Below are 17,109 nucleotides of genomic sequence, written 5' to 3' on the forward strand. Positions count from 1 at the left end.
GAAGTGCACTGCAACAGGTAGATGCAATTTATATCACCACCGCTCGGATGAATATTTCAAAGCGTATCTTCAAAATAGCCAAACATTAATTGATGTACACTAATTACTTTATTTATATAAAAGCTGTACCGATTGCAACTTCATTTTCACTCTATATAATTCACACAACTCCTATGAGCCGCTCTTACAGCCGGGAGACCTAGCTACTATATCCCGTAGAAACTGGAAGCGATGTTGAGCAATATTTAAGAAAATAAAACATAACTATACTTATTATGAGGTAATCAATTTTTAATGTAGTCCAATTTTCAAACTAACATTCCGTTAACAACAGGCGTTCAGAAATACGATATTTTATACGCACTTTTGTGTGTATAATTATGTAGCAAAAAATGTTTCCGAAGACATCCGTACATATCAGAAAATGGAAAAATAGTGGCTCTATCATAACTCACGACAAACGAATCCGCGAAAAAAGGAAAACTATCAACTACTGCAAAACGACAGTTACGCTATCTTATTCTTCGTCGCTGCTTTGTTCAGAAGATGTTCCACTGTTTTGGCCGTTCCTATTGTTTTCGTCTTCGCTGTTCTCTTCGCTGCTGCCACTGTCGCTCGTCGTTTGAGGTTCCTGTTTAGGAGATTTCTTATTCATGCTCACCGCAAGCAAACCAGAATCATCTATCAAACTGTTTCCTATGTCGAAATCAATCTGGGCTTGTTTTACCTTTTTGATATATGTTTTTATATCTTTCGGCGGTACGGTTTTAAGAAATTTCTGCAATTCTTTGAAATATTTTCTCTGTGCCAAACGCATTTTCTCTCTCATTTCTTCTTTTTGGTTAGCTGACAGGTTTTTGAACGACTCAGCGCAGTTTTTTTTCTTCCCAAGATAGTGGTTTTGCATGTAATAATCAATTACGTTGCTGCAATAGAGGTAAATATACATTAGTCAAACAATACATGCAACTATTGCACAGCTGTCATTGCAAACACTTACGCCGGTGGAGGCACAGGTTCTTGTACTGTATTCGCTGCAGTAGAAATATTGCCATTTTCCTTAGATTCCATAGCGACGATCGGTACGCGGACTATTGAACGTTTGCTCTTCTTTTCGGAGGTACTGAAATCGGTTCAATATACGTCTTTACATTAAAGCCCACTTCATCACCAGCGGTTATACTCGACCGTCACTCACCTGTCAGAGTCATATTCGTTCAACGAATGCATCCTTTTTCTTTGAGGTACCGCTGGTTCGACGAATGTCTGTGCGGCTGGTTGCGCATCTTTTTTAGCAGGACTTTTTAAGATGGATTTGAAAGGTTTCGAGCTGCCAGCAATGGGGGAATCTTTTTTCTGGGCAGACGTCTTGGCCTTTTTTGTTTTAGTCGATAAAATCGTGGATTCGGCTATTGGTAGATCCAACATTTCATTCTCTAGCTGTGATGATTGCATCTTTGTGCTTAAATGACGACTTTCATCTGGCAATTGCTGCCTATCGTCTTTATCCATTTTCTTCGCTATGAACGATTTTAACAGATCGATTTCTGCTTGTTGAACCTTTTCGTCAGTTATGTTGGTAATGTAGTTTTCATATTTTGTAACGTAATCTTGCTTCGCCTGACGGTACTCTATTTCCAGCTCCAATTTCCGCACCTTTGGCAGATTTTTGAATTCGGCTAATTTTTGTTTTCGCCATTCGATCAACGAAAGCTTGTTCGAATGTTCGGCAAAATGTTTCAAATAATATTCGCTCGTTGATCGTGGGATCGATTCAGGCTTGCCCTTTGCATGCTCAATCATGGACTGCTCCTCTTTGGTTAGCCTTAGCGGTAATGCTGTCTTATTTGTTTGGGTCTTAAAGGCCTGCTGGACGTATTTCAATTTTTGTTTTACTTCTAGCTGGTTCCACCCAGCGCGCATTTCTGCTGTACTTAAATTTTGAATTCTCATATCTTGGCAGAACAGACCGAAAGGCGTAATCGACTTTGCTTTTGTTGAACTTTTTTTAGCTGTTTTCGTTTTTTTCAAGGCTTCCGGAAAATCTCGGCTAAAAGGAAAAGAACAAATTTAGCGATAAACCTAATTTGGCTGTAAGTCGTATACTAACTAGTATTCCTCCAACTGCTGCTTATACAGTTCCTTTGCATCTGTGGACATTGCTTCGTACTTTTTCTTCTTTTTCTCTGACAAAGCGCTGAATTGTTGGTAAATCAGTTTAAAAATTTCTCTCTGAAATCAATCCATAACAGTAAAAATGGGATTAGTGAACCTTTTGCAAGTGTCTGGTAAGGTAGTAATGATATTTACGCTTTGTAAATCAGCATGTTTCTCTTTCACTTGTTGATATTTTTCCTTCACGTAGAAGTTGTATGCTGACATAGGTTTTTTGATTGAGGTGGGTTTCTTTGTGACCAATGGTATATCATTGACCACCTCGCTTAAGGTGCGATATTTTCGAATTTTACGTATTAAGCTTTCTGCGACCGTCTTTACCTCGTCTGCGGTGCGGCCATCAAACGCCACTTGTTTCCAATCAATTTTGTTCAGTGTGGTTTGGAATTTCTTAGTGTCCTTTTGCGGCAGGACCCCCCGCATCCTATCCAACAGCGTTTGGTACTCGGATGCCGTCCAATCGGAATCGTTTTGTACCTCCTCATCGCTTTCTTCTTCCGTTTCACTTTGCTGCTCGTGCTCGGATGGAACTGTAAACAAATTGTTTCGATTAGTTAGAAAGTGCTAAATTGCGCGGCAGAATACGATGCTTTACCTCCTTCGAAATTGTTCGATATCTGCTCAAACTTTGCAGGACGTTCGCAAGCGACCGAAAGAGACCGTTTTCTCATCGTATCTGGTTTTTTGGGCGTCTACGACGCTTCCGACGAAAATTAAGGTTATGGTGACAAAATGCTGTTCCCTCCAAATGTAGCTAGCCTTCTTTTGCTAAATTTCGGCACACCACCAACAACACTTAACAGAGTAATACAAGCACAATAAGTAATTAAGTCGTACAGTCACAAGCAAAACACCAATTTAACAAACTATCTTAAACAATGCGATTTAGCCGCTTTATCAGTTAAATTGTATTGAATGGAACAGCGAGGTTTATTTTCTGTGCAATTGAGTGACATGAGGTCGCATTTACGTTTGACAGTAAAAACGATCACTAAAGTGAGGGCGTAAGCCTCGGCTAGACGATGTAATTTTGGCCAAATATAGGGGATATTTGTTTTGGTAATAAATTTACAAATAAGAAAGGTGGAACCAAGTTATAAATGTGGTTGTTTACTTTTCGAAAAGTATTAATGCATCTTGAACTCCCTTTGTTGAATGTTTTATAAAATTCTTCAAATTTTCTCTCCATACCCGATTACGTGTAACTGCGGCTTTATCGGCACTGGTCGTTTATCTGTCAAATGGGAAAGATTCAAAGCAACGGTAGAAATAGAAGGGGAAAGGCACGCAAAATCATCTTTTTCTGCTCGACGCGAAAGTGACGAAGTGTGTGATAAAAACTTTAGCTTTTCTCAGTTTGAAGGCAAAAGTGCAACCCGAACGGTGCGAAGACATCCGTACAGTTGTACCGTGTGTGAACGAAGAGATCGGTGGTGTATTAGGAAACTACGAAACGGTACGGCGCACAAAACGATGGAAGCTCTCATTCCGGTGGTCAATAAGCTGCAGGATGTTTTCAATACCGTAGGCTCGGATGCCATCCAGTTGCCACAGATTGTTGTCCTTGGCAGCCAGGTAAGAGACATTGACGCCTTGTAGACGAGCTATCGCTGGAAAGCGAAGTGCGACACATTTGTATGCTTTTATCTGGCGTGATTTTTCCATTCGATCTTTTTTTTTTTATTGGCTTGATTGGAGAAATTATGTAACGCGCGAAATTTGGAAAATTTGCTAGTTGTGTTTCACGCACTGACAACTAATAATGGTGATGATGTAAAGTAAACACAGCTCACTGACAATCTTTCCCGTTTATTCCTTCTTAACAGAGCTCGGGTAAAAGTTCGGTCATAGAAAGCCTGGTGGGTCGAACATTTCTTCCGCGAGGTACCGGCATTGTGACGCGTCGTCCTTTGGTCCTCCAGCTCGTCTACACACCGCTTGATGACCGTGAGCACCGCTCGGCCGAACATGGCACGGTGGCCGTGGAGGAGTGGGGTCGTTTCCTGCACATTAAAAACAAGGTTTTTACCGATTTTAACGATATCCGCGAAGAGATTGAAAATGAGACGGACCGAATGGCGGGAGCGAACAAGGGTATCTGTCCGGAGCCGATCAATTTGAAGATTTACTCAACCAAGGTCGTGAATCTGACGTTGGTGGATTTGCCCGGTATTACGAAGGTGCCGGTCGGTGATCAGCCGGAAGATATCGAGGCACAGATTAAGGATTTGGTGCTGAAGTACATCGAAAATCCGAACTCGATCATTTTGGCTGTGACGGCGGCCAACACCGACATGGCAACGAGTGAAGCGCTCAAGATGGCAAAAGACGTCGATCCGGACGGTCGTCGTACGCTTGCGGTGTTGACGAAGCTTGACCTAATGGATGCCGGTACGGATGCGATCGATATTCTGTGCGGGCGTGTCATCCCGGTGAAGTTGGGCATTATCGGCGTGATGAATCGTTCACAACAAGACATACTCGATAAGAAAGCGATCGAAGATCAGTTGCGTGATGAGGCGGCGTATCTGCAACGGAAATACCCGACGCTCGCGACGCGTAATGGCACGCCTTACCTGGCCAAAACGCTTAACCGTCTGCTGATGCATCACATCCGTGACTGTCTACCGGATCTTAAGACGCGCGTTAACGTGATGGCTTCCCAGTTCCAGTCGCTATTGAACTCGTACGGTGAAGATGTGACTGACAAGAGTCAGTGTCTGCTGCAGATCATCACGAAATTTGCGTCAGCCTATTGTTCCACGATCGAGGGCACGTCGCGTAATATTGAAACGACCGAGCTGTGTGGTGGTGCACGGATTTGTTACATTTTCCACGAAACGTTTGGCAAAACGCTTGACTCCATCCATCCGCTGACGGGGTTGACCAAGATGGACATTTTGACCGCCATCCGTAACGCGACCGGTCCGCGGCCGGCTCTGTTCGTGCCGGAGGTAAGTTTTGAACTGTTGGTAAAGCGGCAAATCCGTCGCCTGGAAGATCCATCACTTCGGTGCGTGGAGTTGATCCACGAGGAGATGCAACGCATCATACAGCACTGCGGTACGGAAGTGCAGCAGGAGATGCTACGTTTCCCGAAGCTGCACGAAAAAATTGTCGATGTAGTGACGCAGTTGTTGCGTCGACGGTTGCCAACGACCAACTGCATGGTGGAGAACCTGGTGCAGATTGAGCTGGCGTACATTAACACCAAGCATCCGGACTTTCACAAGGATGCGGCACTGGTACCGAGTCTGATAAAAACTGACTCCCAAGATCAGTGGGCCGGACATCAGACAGGCAATCCACCAAGCCGGCGTCCCGGTTCGAATAGACAGCTGGCGCTGGTGGATAAAACGGGCATGCTGAACTTAAATCATGATGCAAATCAACAACAAATGGCACAGCAGCAACAGCAGTCACAAAACCATGTTGCCGAGCAAACGGGTGGATGGCTGGGAAGCATTTTGCCACCCAACATGGAAGCCATGATCGGTGGCGGTCCGGGCAGTGAAAGTGGCAACAGCACGGCCAGCAACACACCTACCCACGGTGTGCTAAGTCCTACCAAACCGGTTAATTTGTTGCCCGACGTTCCGATGAACCATTCGTCCCGCAAGCTGACTGATAAGGAGCAGAAGGATTGTGATGTTATCGGTAAGTGGTAAAAAAGTAAGAGAATTGCATTACACGGTATAACATGAGGCAACATCATCATGAGGCACGTTATTTTTCTTTTACGGTCCAGTGCACGCTCGGACACATGAGAAGCGATCTCAAAGTTACCCATTTATGACGTATGGTTTGGGTGTTTTGAGAGGGATTTAGAAAGTGTACGAGGCACACATTACTGTTGAAGTCATGCTTGCTAACACATGTTAAACAAACCATAAAAACCCCTTATCTCCACCACAAAGTGAAACATTATAAACACAGCATTTATGGCATCTGATCGTTTTAACCCTTCCATTACAGAACGCTTGATCAAATCGTACTTTTACATTGTGCGGAAATCGATCCAAGATTCCGTTCCGAAGGCCATTATGCATTTCTTAGTCAACTTTGTGAAGGACAACTTGCAGTCGGAGCTGGTGACGCATCTGTACAAATCCGACTCGGCCAACGAGCTGCTGAACGAATCGGATCACATCTCCATCCGACGCAAGGAAGCAAGCGATATGTTGAAGGTAAACAAACCCGTCATGCACATTCCTTACGCGACACGACCAGTATGTATTGACCGGTTCTCTTTCTCCGTTGTTTTCAGGCACTGACACGCGCCAATCACATCATCAGTGAAATCCGAGAGACCCACATGTGGTAAGCGTCGTTTCAACTATTTATTCTCGCACACCAAATACATAACAGAGTATCCATAAATGGTTAACGGTCGATGTTTCCGGTGCTGGAAAAGGAGTGATACCGTTAATTACGTCAAGCCATGCTCTTGTACCGGTGCTCACGTGAGCTTTTGGGAAGGGATGGGAACGTTTAGCTTAAAAGATGCGACAGCGGCAGAATACGTATCGCTTGCACGCATCTCAAAATTGCATTAGTATGTCGATCATTTTAATTCTATTAGAACATACCCATTTACGCACGCCATACAATGACGGACGGACAACATTACGATTCTGTTCGATGGAACACGAACGAATGGTGGAACAGCTTTTGTTAGACCGGTAGAGAAACCAATTGATGGAAAATTCATTCTTCACATGAAATGTTAAACTATTCAATATTTGCTAAATAATAATATACAACAATACGATCGTGTCCGCAAAATTAGCAGAGGGAACTTGAGAGAACCAAAAGAAAGAAGATGAGGAAATATTATACGCATATAAAACAGCATACATTAATTTTTGAGGATTTAACAATATGTAGACAATTTCGAGAGCGATAGATATCATCTCAAACACATTTCATGCGCATTTCCTTATCAGTTTCGCTCCCCGTTACTCTCTTCATCTATGTCTTGATATTACTCAACTAATGTATTGCAGTATAGAAGTATGGAAAGCGAATGTAACGGAAAATGTGCAGCAGCTTTGTGAACGAATGGAGGAAATGCTTTTCCTAGTCCAAACATACCACCCGGATGCTGTTTAGTGTGTGTTCGTGTACCGAAACACCGGTGCAGTAACATAGATTCCATTCCTATCCCGTCGCGATCCCACGTTTTGGACCATTCCTAGTACGGTTTCCTCCGAAAATGTCGCTCTCTCGCGTCGGAAAATTCAAACTGTGGACAGAAAGCTCTAAATTATTCGTCTCGAAATTTTACACAGTTATTCGCACTAGAAACGCCTCGAACGCCGTAGGTAAATGTTTTTGTTGGGTCTCAAATCTCAGTCGTTTATGCACTTCGTAAGTTTTGCGGGAGTCAACAAAAATGGAAATTCTAGTTAGCAAAATATCTGACGGTGGAAAAAGGACCCCCTTTAAAGCATTTCTGATATGAATAATGTATGTTTTTCGTCCTGTGTTGTTAGAACTACACACCACTCGTGTGGTACACTACTTATAGTTGTCGCCTTTTCATTGTGATTGTGCATTTTTCGTTTTGCAACTCCGTAGAATGAGATTAGAAAGAAATATCAAAAGACAGTTTGTTGGTTTGGTGACACTGTTGTCCTGTAAACCAAGTGCTAAAACCGAACCGAATAATACAACAAACAGATTATTGTACATTTTCTAGCCATTATCTTTCTGTTAACTAAATAAGGAAAGAACATGGAGCTGATGCATAAATAAAACAAACAATCGTTGATTAATCCCAACATAAAAACGCTATCGTTTCAAGCGATAAGATGTTCCTTTATGTTTTTTACATGATACACAAAATATTGAGAATAACTAATTTCTAGATGAGTTGCCGCAAATAACTTCCATGAACTGCATATTCGACTATGCATTATTTATTTCTTTTAATAATTTTTCTCATTCATTATCATTAATATATGCTCTTTTCTCAATCGTTAGTATATCACCTATTTATTTAACAAATTCAAAATAAACCTCAACTGCATACGACAGTCACTTATCTGCTCCGGCAGATTGAGGAAAGAATGTACTGAAAATGTTTGCATATTCAGCGACAGCAACATAACTAAATCTGTGCTATCTAAAGGAAGCAAGGATTTTCGAAAAGATGAAAAATGACTTGTTTTCTGGTACGATGCAAGAATGACTGGAGTCGATTTATGCTCGGGCACTATCCGATAGCACTCGCACGATACTTCCTACCCCACCTTTTGCGAATACCTTCTCGTGCCACGTTAGCAGATGGCCACTCGATCCTTCGGAGGGAATTTCAAACCCGCGGTAGATGTACTTCATAAGTACGTCGCACAATTCCGGATCATCCAGTGATTCGATGGCGGCATCGATTTGGGACGACTTAATCGACAGTAGCACACGCAGCGTCAGGCCTAACGCATTGTCCTTTACTTGCTGGTTTTTGCACATCAGCGGCGCATTCTGGAGGACTGTTTTCAGGGCATCAATGTTACGACCCGTGCGGAAGATAAAAAGGCTGGTTAAGGAAAATAGTTCTGGGATGTATGTAGGTACAGTTGGTATGATTCCGCGATAACAAAACTATAGCCACTTGTTCCTCACAGGAACAAATGCCTAATGTTCTAAGGTTCAATTTGAAAAGGATATTGATTCAGTAGTGAATTGATTTCCGCTTCATCCGGCACAATCATCCCACTGGAGGCTTGATCCGCGTCATCTTCCTTGAAGTTGTCCTCATTGTACTGGTCCACATCAATTTTTCGGAATGCAGAGCTGGAAGTATTTTTCGCCATGGCAATGCCTTTTCCTGCAACAGCACAATTATATATAGTGAGTAAGTCTTGCTGAGATTATTTTTAAACATAAATTACAAGAAATAAACAAATTAAAACCGTTCACACACCCAAAATATGATGAATCAAGCAAAAATTTTCCTGCACCAATAAAACGTCAACACAACAGTGACAGCTATCGACCCAACCTGCAAATGCCAGATGAATGTATATTTACACTGCGCGAGATTATCAACGAGAGTTTAATCTCATAAAAAATTGTATATTGGAAATCATTCTGATTATTTAACCAAAAGTTGAGCTATTTTTGAAAGAATCGCTGGAAAATAAACTCAGTATTGAATGTTAACAAAGAACTTACTGCACGAAATCTTCACAACAAAACCAACTAACTAACCATGTACCGTTTGTTTGATCTTCTTTGCTCTTTAACATTGTACTAGGAGTTCAATGGAACCTTAACGTTTTTCCAGCAAGTTTTTTTTAATTTTTTTTTATTATTTTGTTCTTTAGATTAGTTCTACCAGATTTTAAGCATTGATTATATTAGATTACACCTCTCTCTCTCTCTCTCTCTCTCTCTCTCTCTCTCTCTCTCTCTCTCTCTCTCTTCTTGGTGAGACGACCTCCTACTAGAATCATGCCTGCCATTTCTGGCTTACTAGTGTAATATATTTGCTACGATCACGGTCGCTATGTAATATACTTGTATCGCCATGTAGTATATTTGCTGACGCGTTATATAGATGCGTATTGATCACTATGCCATTGTTCTTTCGGACGGACTACGGGACAGAGTCCCCCATAACACAAATAACACTAGACTTCTTTAGTTGAGCATAACGATCAACTATGACAGTAACCGCGTGTGCAAGTGGCTGCGAGTGACTCCGAGTGACTGCCTAGTCAATTGTCAATCTTTATTTTATAACATAATTACGGGTATACATCGTGAGAACAAATTTGATGGAAATTTCCATTCGTCCACATACCGGACTCTCGGATATCTGATGCTTTTGTTTGTCTGAATTTTGATTGGTTGGTTTAACGTTTTCTTGCATTCAGTTCTTACTTGTTAGATGGATTAGTTCTGTTTCCTTTAAGCTACATACGGTTGGGTCGTCTCCTGTTGCAAACTTGAACCAAGTCAAGCGCACGGGTGTGGGGTGTATTGCTCAACTGCAATGGTTGATACGCACCTGTACTGTCTTGTAATAAGAGCGTTATGGTTTTTACTTTTGGCATTGCGCAGATTCTTTGCGTGATCGTGGGAATCGGATTGATGGTTACTTTCCACGCGCTCGGTGCATTTATGGTGTATGTTTTTTATGTTTTGCATATTGGATTTGTACCTGCAACTTGTGTGCATTGAATGTGTGCTTGCAACTTGTGAGTGATTGATAACTGTTTTAATTGCGCCTGAGGTTTATGCTATTTGCGTTACTTGTTTATTGCAGATCTTGTTCTAATATCTCGATAGAGGTGCATGGGGTGAAACATAAATAGATTTTGGAATGTTTTAAGACTGTATAGCAGATATGCTACACCTCCCCTCTTTTAGTAGAATAACGTAATGAATGATAATGATTGAAGTTATTCTCGTGTATATTTACTTCCTCACAATGTTCTATAAGATGTTTAGCAGAAATGCTACACCTCCTCCGTTTGAAAGAATAATGTTATGATTGAGTGAAATTGTATGAACGAAAGAGTAATATTATTCTTTTTTTTTTTGTTTTTTTTTTTGGGTTTTAAAATTATTATTTAAATTTTAATCTATAGCAATATCATCAAAAATTTTTAAGGAGGGTAATATTTTACATACACTGATTTGTTAATCAGATAGTTAAAGTTTGATAATGAGTAAATAATTGTTTTACATTTGTTTTTGATTATGAAGGTTTTGCTATTTTCGCAACTAAATCTGTGTTCATTGCCTTTGAATTCTTTGTTTGTTTCTTTAATTTTAAATATTAATGCATGCAATTTCTTTTGAAGAATCTTTTTGAGTTTTTCTTTAACTTAGTTCATTATTGATGCTTTGCGCAATTCCTCACTTATAATGGAATATTTTCTATTCAATTTATCATTTTCAACGTATTCAGCCTTTCTTGTAGGGTATTTCATTGCGATTATTTTTCATTCTTTTTTCGTATGACACTTTTCTTTTCGTAGCGCGTTTGTGAATACTCATTGCATCCTTCTTTTCTTTGATTGCTTTGCTGTGCATATTAATATTTTCTTTATCATCTAAGACTTTTGTGTCTTTTTCAAATTGTTCATTATATGGCTTATTCATTTCATACATTTTATATACTTCATTATCTTCTGTTATCTTGTTTACAACGTTATTTCCTTCACATGTATTATAATTGTAACCATATTTTTGATTTAATTCGTTCTGCATTATTGATGTATGAAAATTTTCCTTATCACTGTGATCAGTACTTTCAATTTCATATTCTTCGCTGTAATCATTGTTTAATTCGTTCGCTCTCATGTCGTTATAAAAATATTTGTCTGGTTCTACCATGTACGTCTTATGGTTTTCATGGCTTCTTTCTTCTATGGTATTACCTGTGGTGGCTGATTTATGTTTTCTAATAAAAAGTATTTTATTTACTTCTGTATTATTTGCGAATTTCGTTTTGTTTTTATGACTTATGTGATTATTCGATATATATTTTCCATAATTTCTTTGCTCAAATAAACTTACTTTATTATGATTATTAATATTCCTATTTTTATGACTACTTTGTTTCTGAATTTGATATTTATCACGTTCAGAATTATTTGCAAATGATACAGAACTATGCCTGTATTTGATGGCTGCATATTTACGTCTATTATTAAATTGATTAAAATATTTATTTCTGTCAAAATATCCTGTGTTATAACCAGAATAGTCATCGTATTCGTAAAAGTTAAATTGATTCCTGAATGTTGGTATTTTGTGTCGTTTACTGTCATGGTCGGGGTAATTTTGTCTGTTAGATCGATCATGTGTCTCGTCATAGGTTTCATTTTCCATTACCTTTAGAATTGCTGAAGCTAATGTGGCAAAAGTACCTGCTTTCAGTATCGTTTTTGTTTCCCTATTGTTAACTTTTTCTATTAGCGTGTCTATTCCAAGCTTGACAACCATATCATTAGCGATAGATTCTGGAATTTGTTGTTCTAAGTAAATCGCCTTTAGTTTTGCTGTTAGTATTTCAATTTCCTGGCATAATGTTATTGTATCCTTAATATTAAGAGATTTTAGTTTAGCTAAAATTATTTGAGGGTTGATCCTTTCTTGACATCTATCTTTAATGTTACTAATTAATTGTTTAAAAGACGTTAGGTTGTTAGATAGTCCGATTCTAGCCTTGCCAATTAATCTTGTTCTTAAGAATTTGATTAGCATTTGTTCATTGTCTGGAGAGTTGATTTCATATAACAATGTTGCAGAGTCTTCGAAAACACCAAAGTCTTCTGATGATCCGTCATACACGGGTACCAATGAACAAGCTGTTTCTATATCAAATTGAGCCATTTTAGACAATAATTCAATAATGTGCTGTTCTATTATTATCTAATTCAACATTCTTTGAATGATTTACTAATATTACTTCTTGCTGCTTCTTACTGTTAAATTTTTCGAATTAATCTTTGTTTTATATATTGGTGGAAAAGTTTGTAATCCTTTCTTTTTCCTCATTTATATTAACGGGATATATTAGCGTATTACTTAGCTGCGAAGGGATATTTGAAGATGTTTCTTGTATGTGGTGTTTTCATTTTGGAGTCATCTGACGTCTTCGTATGGACTCCTGTCCAATAGTATCTTCGAACGGCTACTCTTCGTAAGCATTTTTGTTGGGATTCCTGTAAACACCATTCACGGGACTCCTCTTCGTTTTCTTCCACGTTGGAGACTCCTGTCTTTTTGGATCCCGCCGGTCAATAAATATGATCCGTGGTCTCGCCTTCCACTATTTCATTTATCTTAATTCGTTGTCTACTATTCATTTCGGAATAACCGCACTCGTATTTTGTGTACATGCTACTTGCATGTATCGTATTGCAACTATCTTTCACTAAACGAGATTTATACGTTACGAGTTTTTATACGTCGTTTACACATTTTCTGTGCACCATTGTAGTTATACACTTTACACTTTCATCGCTCACTTTAGGTCGATCACTGTTGCGTTTTTCTTTCCGACGATTGCAGCTTATGGTCACGGTTTTTTTTCATGGATTGCAGAATAAATTCACTGTTTCTGTTAATTTAATATGGTTCGTATTTTTATCTCATAATTTTCTTTAAAACCTTGTTTTCCGGTTTTTAGAGCACTTTCGGGGCGTTCATCTTCTTCATTTATTTGGAGTGTCAATTTCACTGCACATTTATCTTACACTTTACATTTTCACTCTTTTTTTTTACATTCTGAAGACCACAGACTAATGCCACGGGCACTGTACTTGTACCACTGGGCACTGTATTTTTTTTTTTTTTTTTTACACAACACCTTTCATCGCTCACTTTAGGTCGATCACTGTTGCGTTTTTCTTTCCGACGATTGCAGCTTATGGTCACGGTCGCCATGTAATATATTTGCTACGATCACGGTCGCTATGTAATATACTTGTATCGCCATGTAGTATATTTGCTGACGCGTTATATAGATGCGTATTGATCACTATGCCATTGTTCTTTCGGACGGACTACGGGACAGAGTCCCCCATAACACAAATAACACTAGACTTCTTTAGTTGAGCATAACGATCAACTATGACAGTAACCGCGTGTGCAAGTGGCTGCGAGTGACTCCGAGTGACTGCCTAGTCAATTGTCAATCTTTATTTTATAACATAATTACGGGTATACATCGTGAGAACAAATTTGATGGAAATTTCCATTCGTCCACATACCGGACTCTCGGATATCTGATGCTTTTGTTTGTCTGAATTTTGATTGGTTGGTTTAACGTTTTCTTGCATTCAGTTCTTACTTGTTAGATGGATTAGTTCTGTTTCCTTTAAGCTACATACGGTTGGGTCGTCTCCTGTTGCAAACTTGAACCAAGTCAAGCGCACGGGTGTGGGGTGTATTGCTCAACTGCAATGGTTGATACGCACCTGTACTGTCTTGTAATAAGAGCGTTATGGTTTTTACTTTTGGCATTGCGCAGATTCTTTGCGTGATCGTGGGAATCGGATTGATGGTTACTTTCCACGCGCTCGGTGCATTTATGGTGTATGTTTTTTATGTTTTGCATATTGGATTTGTACCTGCAACTTGTGTGCATTGAATGTGTGCTTGCAACTTGTGAGTGATTGATAACTGTTTTAATTGCGCCTGAGGTTTATGCTATTTGCGTTACTTGTTTATTGCAGATCTTGTTCTAATATCTCGATAGAGGTGCATGGGGTGAAACATAAATAGATTTTGGAATGTTTTAAGACTGTATAGCAGATATGCTACACTAGACTTATTTTAGCTGGATAGTCAGTTCTTGCTATGGGTCTGGATGGTATGGTCCGTTCATGAGAAGACAGGCGCCGCTCCCATCATTCCACCAGGCCACCCCCAAAATAATCTTCTTGACCTTTTGAAACAGCTACCTAATCTTAATTTACAGTAAAATGCTTAGAATTACGATTGATTTTGAGGATGAAGGATCTGCTACAATAACAAGATATCTGAATGGAAACCTCACTGATCTGGTCATTCTATAAATTGGCATAGGTCGACTCAGTCTCTGAAGTTATAATACGTCCAAATAGACAAAGCACCAGTGCGTCCACCAGAAATGTCGAAAGAATGGATTGGCAGATGATTGCGGACGAGCGTTTCAATGAACTCCTACCGCAAGGCGAGACTTAGTGAAACAGAAAATACAGGGTTTGGCAATAGATAGGATACGGCGTGCCCAACTTATGGAATCGCGCAAATGAATAAGATAAAGCGTACCATTGATAGGGAAACGCGAACAAGTTTAAGGTGGTGTTTCAGGCGCTAGGGTACAACAGGTATCATTTCCAACTCGCTTAATTGTTGTGACTAGCAAACAGCAAGCGGATAAAGTAAGTTAAAATACAGCTACGGACCGCAACAACCGAACTCTAACTTACATCGTTCTATTTACATCCTAACAGACATGAGCTCCAATCAAAGCTCTGAGCAAGTGCAAAATGCAGGCAGATCGGTTCAAACGCCCCGTCGACGAAAAACCACGAGCAACGAAGATAGAGAGCGTGTGGTAACGGCGTATGAGAACGGAGCAACGCATGCACATATTAGCCAAATGCTAAACATCAAACTGCAGACCGTTTATGGGATCATCAAAAAGTACCAAACAACATGGCAGATCGAAGCCAAGAAACGTGGTGGCAACAGGCAGAAAGTGTTGTCGCAGCAAGCTATAAGCGATGTTCGGAGTTGGATCGACGACGATTGTACGGTGACGCTGAAAACGCTCGCCGAAAAAGTATTGGAAGAACACGGGATACAAGTTTCGACTACTACCATCGCGAGGGAAATAAAAGGTTTCAATTACTCCTTGAAGATGATTAAGCTGATCCCAGAACGGCGCAACACTCTGCCAACAATAGAAGATCGCAAATTATATGCTACGCAGTTTTACGAAATAGCTCGGGAAATTCCGGACAATGGCCTAATCTACCTGGACGAAGTGGGGTTCAACGTCAGCATGCGCACGCTTAAAGGACGATCAGCGAGAGGAGCGGCGGCCACCATCACCGTCCCACAGCTAAGAACTCGGAACATATCCATCATATGTGCCATGAATCGTTACGGCGTGCTGCATTACACCACACATACGCGGTCCGTGAATAGAGACCTTTTCGTACAGTTCATTGAAGAACTAAAGCACACACTGCGTTCGAAAGGTATCCACAGATCCTATCTTGTGATGGATAACGTGGCTTTCCATAAAACAACTACCGTAAGAACCGCCATCGGAATCGATGAAGACAAACCTCTATATTTACCACCCTACTCACCTTTTCTTAACCCTATCGAAAATCTTTTCAGTCAATGGAAAAACTTTGTGAGACGAAAAAGTCCTGAAAATGAGGAACAATTGATGGAAGCGATCAGGAATGGCTCCAACCTAATAAGCGCACAGGATTGCGATGGCTACATCTCGAACATGTGGCAATACATGTCCCGGTGTTTGAGAGGAGAAGAAATTTTAGATTAAGTTTTAGATAATTGTTTAGGTAGTAAGATGCTAGATTTAATGTGTAAATAATTTAGTTAGTAAACTGACGACTCTTTTAAAGAGACGAAATGTGTTGATTTTATACTTTAGGCTTGTAGTAACATCAGCTCATTCAGCCATGCGCATATCACAGTTCTTCTTGATAAGTTGGTTCTTTAAAAATAATATTTAATGGCAAGGTAAAATTATGGTTACGGCCATGACCAACTAGTTAGGAAGAGGTAATGTAAAGGTAAATAAATGGTTTCAATTTTTCCTTGAAAAGAGTTAAGCTGTTTCTAGAGCGGAGCAACATGAACATCACAACTGTGATATGCGCATGGCTGAATGAGCTGATGTTACTACAAGCCTAAAGTATAAAATCAACACATTTCGTCTCTTTAAAAGAGTCGTCAGTTTACTAACTAAATTATTTACACATTAAATCTAGCATCTTACTACCTAAACAATTATCTAAAACTTAATCTAAAATTTCTTCTCCTCTCAAACACCGGGACATGTATTGCCACATGTTCGAGATGTAGCCATCGCAATCCTGTGCGCTTATTAGGTTGGAGCCATTCCTGATCGCTTCCATCAATTGTTCCTCATTTTCAGGACTTTTTCGTCTCACAAAGTTTTTCCATTGACTGAAAAGATTTTCGATAGGGTTAAGAAAAGGTGAGTAGGGTGGTAAATATAGAGGTTTGTCTTCATCGATTCCGATGGCGGTTCTTACGGTAGTTGTTTTATGGAAAGCCACGTTATCCATCACAAGATAGGATCTGTGGATACCTTTCGAACGCAGTGTGTGCTTTAGTTCTTCAATGAACTGTACGAAAAGGTCTCTATTCACGGACCGCGTATGTGTGGTGTAATGCAGCACGCCGTAACGATTCATGGCACAT

The 17,109-nt window shown here is 39.9% G+C and overlaps 3 protein-coding genes across 4 annotated transcripts; 1 reads left to right on the forward strand and 2 right to left on the reverse strand.

The window, feature by feature from the left end:
- Positions 1-95: 95 nt before the first annotated feature.
- LOC128302041 (nucleolar transcription factor 1-like) lies at positions 96-3,120 on the reverse strand. Its single transcript, XM_053038756.1, has 6 exons — positions 2,771-3,120; positions 2,311-2,705; positions 2,111-2,232; positions 1,199-2,050; positions 1,001-1,123; positions 96-926 (listed from the first exon to the last, which is right to left on the reverse strand). Exons 1-6 carry the CDS (start codon positions 2,844-2,846, stop codon positions 518-520), a joined length of 1,977 nt encoding a protein of 658 aa, XP_052894716.1. The 5' UTR covers positions 2,847-3,120; the 3' UTR covers positions 96-517.
- Positions 3,121-3,599: 479 nt separating this feature from the next.
- Positions 3,600-7,949, forward strand: LOC128300590 (dynamin-1-like protein). The gene is made up of 4 exons (XM_053036707.1): positions 3,600-3,750; positions 4,002-5,832; positions 6,151-6,362; positions 6,443-7,949. The coding sequence occupies exons 1-4, from the start codon at positions 3,649-3,651 to the stop codon at positions 6,497-6,499; spliced, it is 2,202 nt and encodes a 733-aa protein (XP_052892667.1). The 5' UTR covers positions 3,600-3,648; the 3' UTR covers positions 6,500-7,949.
- Positions 7,950-8,153: 204 nt separating this feature from the next.
- LOC128303776 (actin-related protein 2/3 complex subunit 5-C) lies at positions 8,154-9,140 on the reverse strand. Of its 2 annotated transcripts, none has more exons than XM_053040838.1 (3): positions 9,101-9,140; positions 8,845-9,004; positions 8,154-8,695 (listed from the first exon to the last, which is right to left on the reverse strand). In XM_053040838.1, the coding sequence occupies exons 2-3, from the start codon at positions 8,988-8,990 to the stop codon at positions 8,380-8,382; spliced, it is 462 nt and encodes a 153-aa protein (XP_052896798.1). In that variant the 5' UTR covers positions 8,991-9,004; positions 9,101-9,140; the 3' UTR covers positions 8,154-8,379. The 2 variants fall into 2 exon arrangements, with proteins under 2 accessions (XP_052896798.1, XP_052896799.1); XM_053040839.1 differs by lacking the exon at positions 9,101-9,140 and adding an exon at positions 9,069-9,086.
- Positions 9,141-17,109: the final 7,969 nt, after the last annotated feature.

This window comes from Anopheles moucheti, chromosome 3, assembly GCF_943734755.1.
Source record: "Anopheles moucheti chromosome 3, idAnoMoucSN_F20_07, whole genome shotgun sequence".
NCBI classification, from domain to species: domain Eukaryota; kingdom Metazoa; phylum Arthropoda; class Insecta; order Diptera; family Culicidae; genus Anopheles; species Anopheles moucheti.

Coding starts and splice junctions, on each gene's coding strand:
- LOC128302041 (XM_053038756.1), bottom strand. CDS start 2,846: ATGAGAAAACGGTCTCTTTCGGTCGCTTGCGAACGTCCTGCAAAGTTT. Junction 2,051..2,110: donor CAGCAGTTGGAGGAATACTA/GTTAGTATACGA, acceptor TTTTCCTTTTAG/CCGAGATTTTCCGGAAGCCT. Junction 1,124..1,198: donor AACGAATATGACTCTGACAG/GTGAGTGACGGT, acceptor AACCGATTTCAG/TACCTCCGAAAAGAAGAGCA.
- LOC128303776 (XM_053040838.1), bottom strand. CDS start 8,990: ATGGCGAAAAATACTTCCAGCTCTGCATTCCGAAAAATTGATGTGGAC. Junction 8,696..8,844: donor ATCAATTCACTACTGAATCA/ATATCCTTTTCA, acceptor TATCTTCCGCAC/GGGTCGTAACATTGATGCCC.
- LOC128300590 (XM_053036707.1), top strand. CDS start 3,649: ATGGAAGCTCTCATTCCGGTGGTCAATAAGCTGCAGGATGTTTTCAAT. Junction 3,751..4,001: donor TTGTTGTCCTTGGCAGCCAG/GTAAGAGACATT, acceptor CCTTCTTAACAG/AGCTCGGGTAAAAGTTCGGT. Junction 6,363..6,442: donor AAGCAAGCGATATGTTGAAG/GTAAACAAACCC, acceptor CGTTGTTTTCAG/GCACTGACACGCGCCAATCA.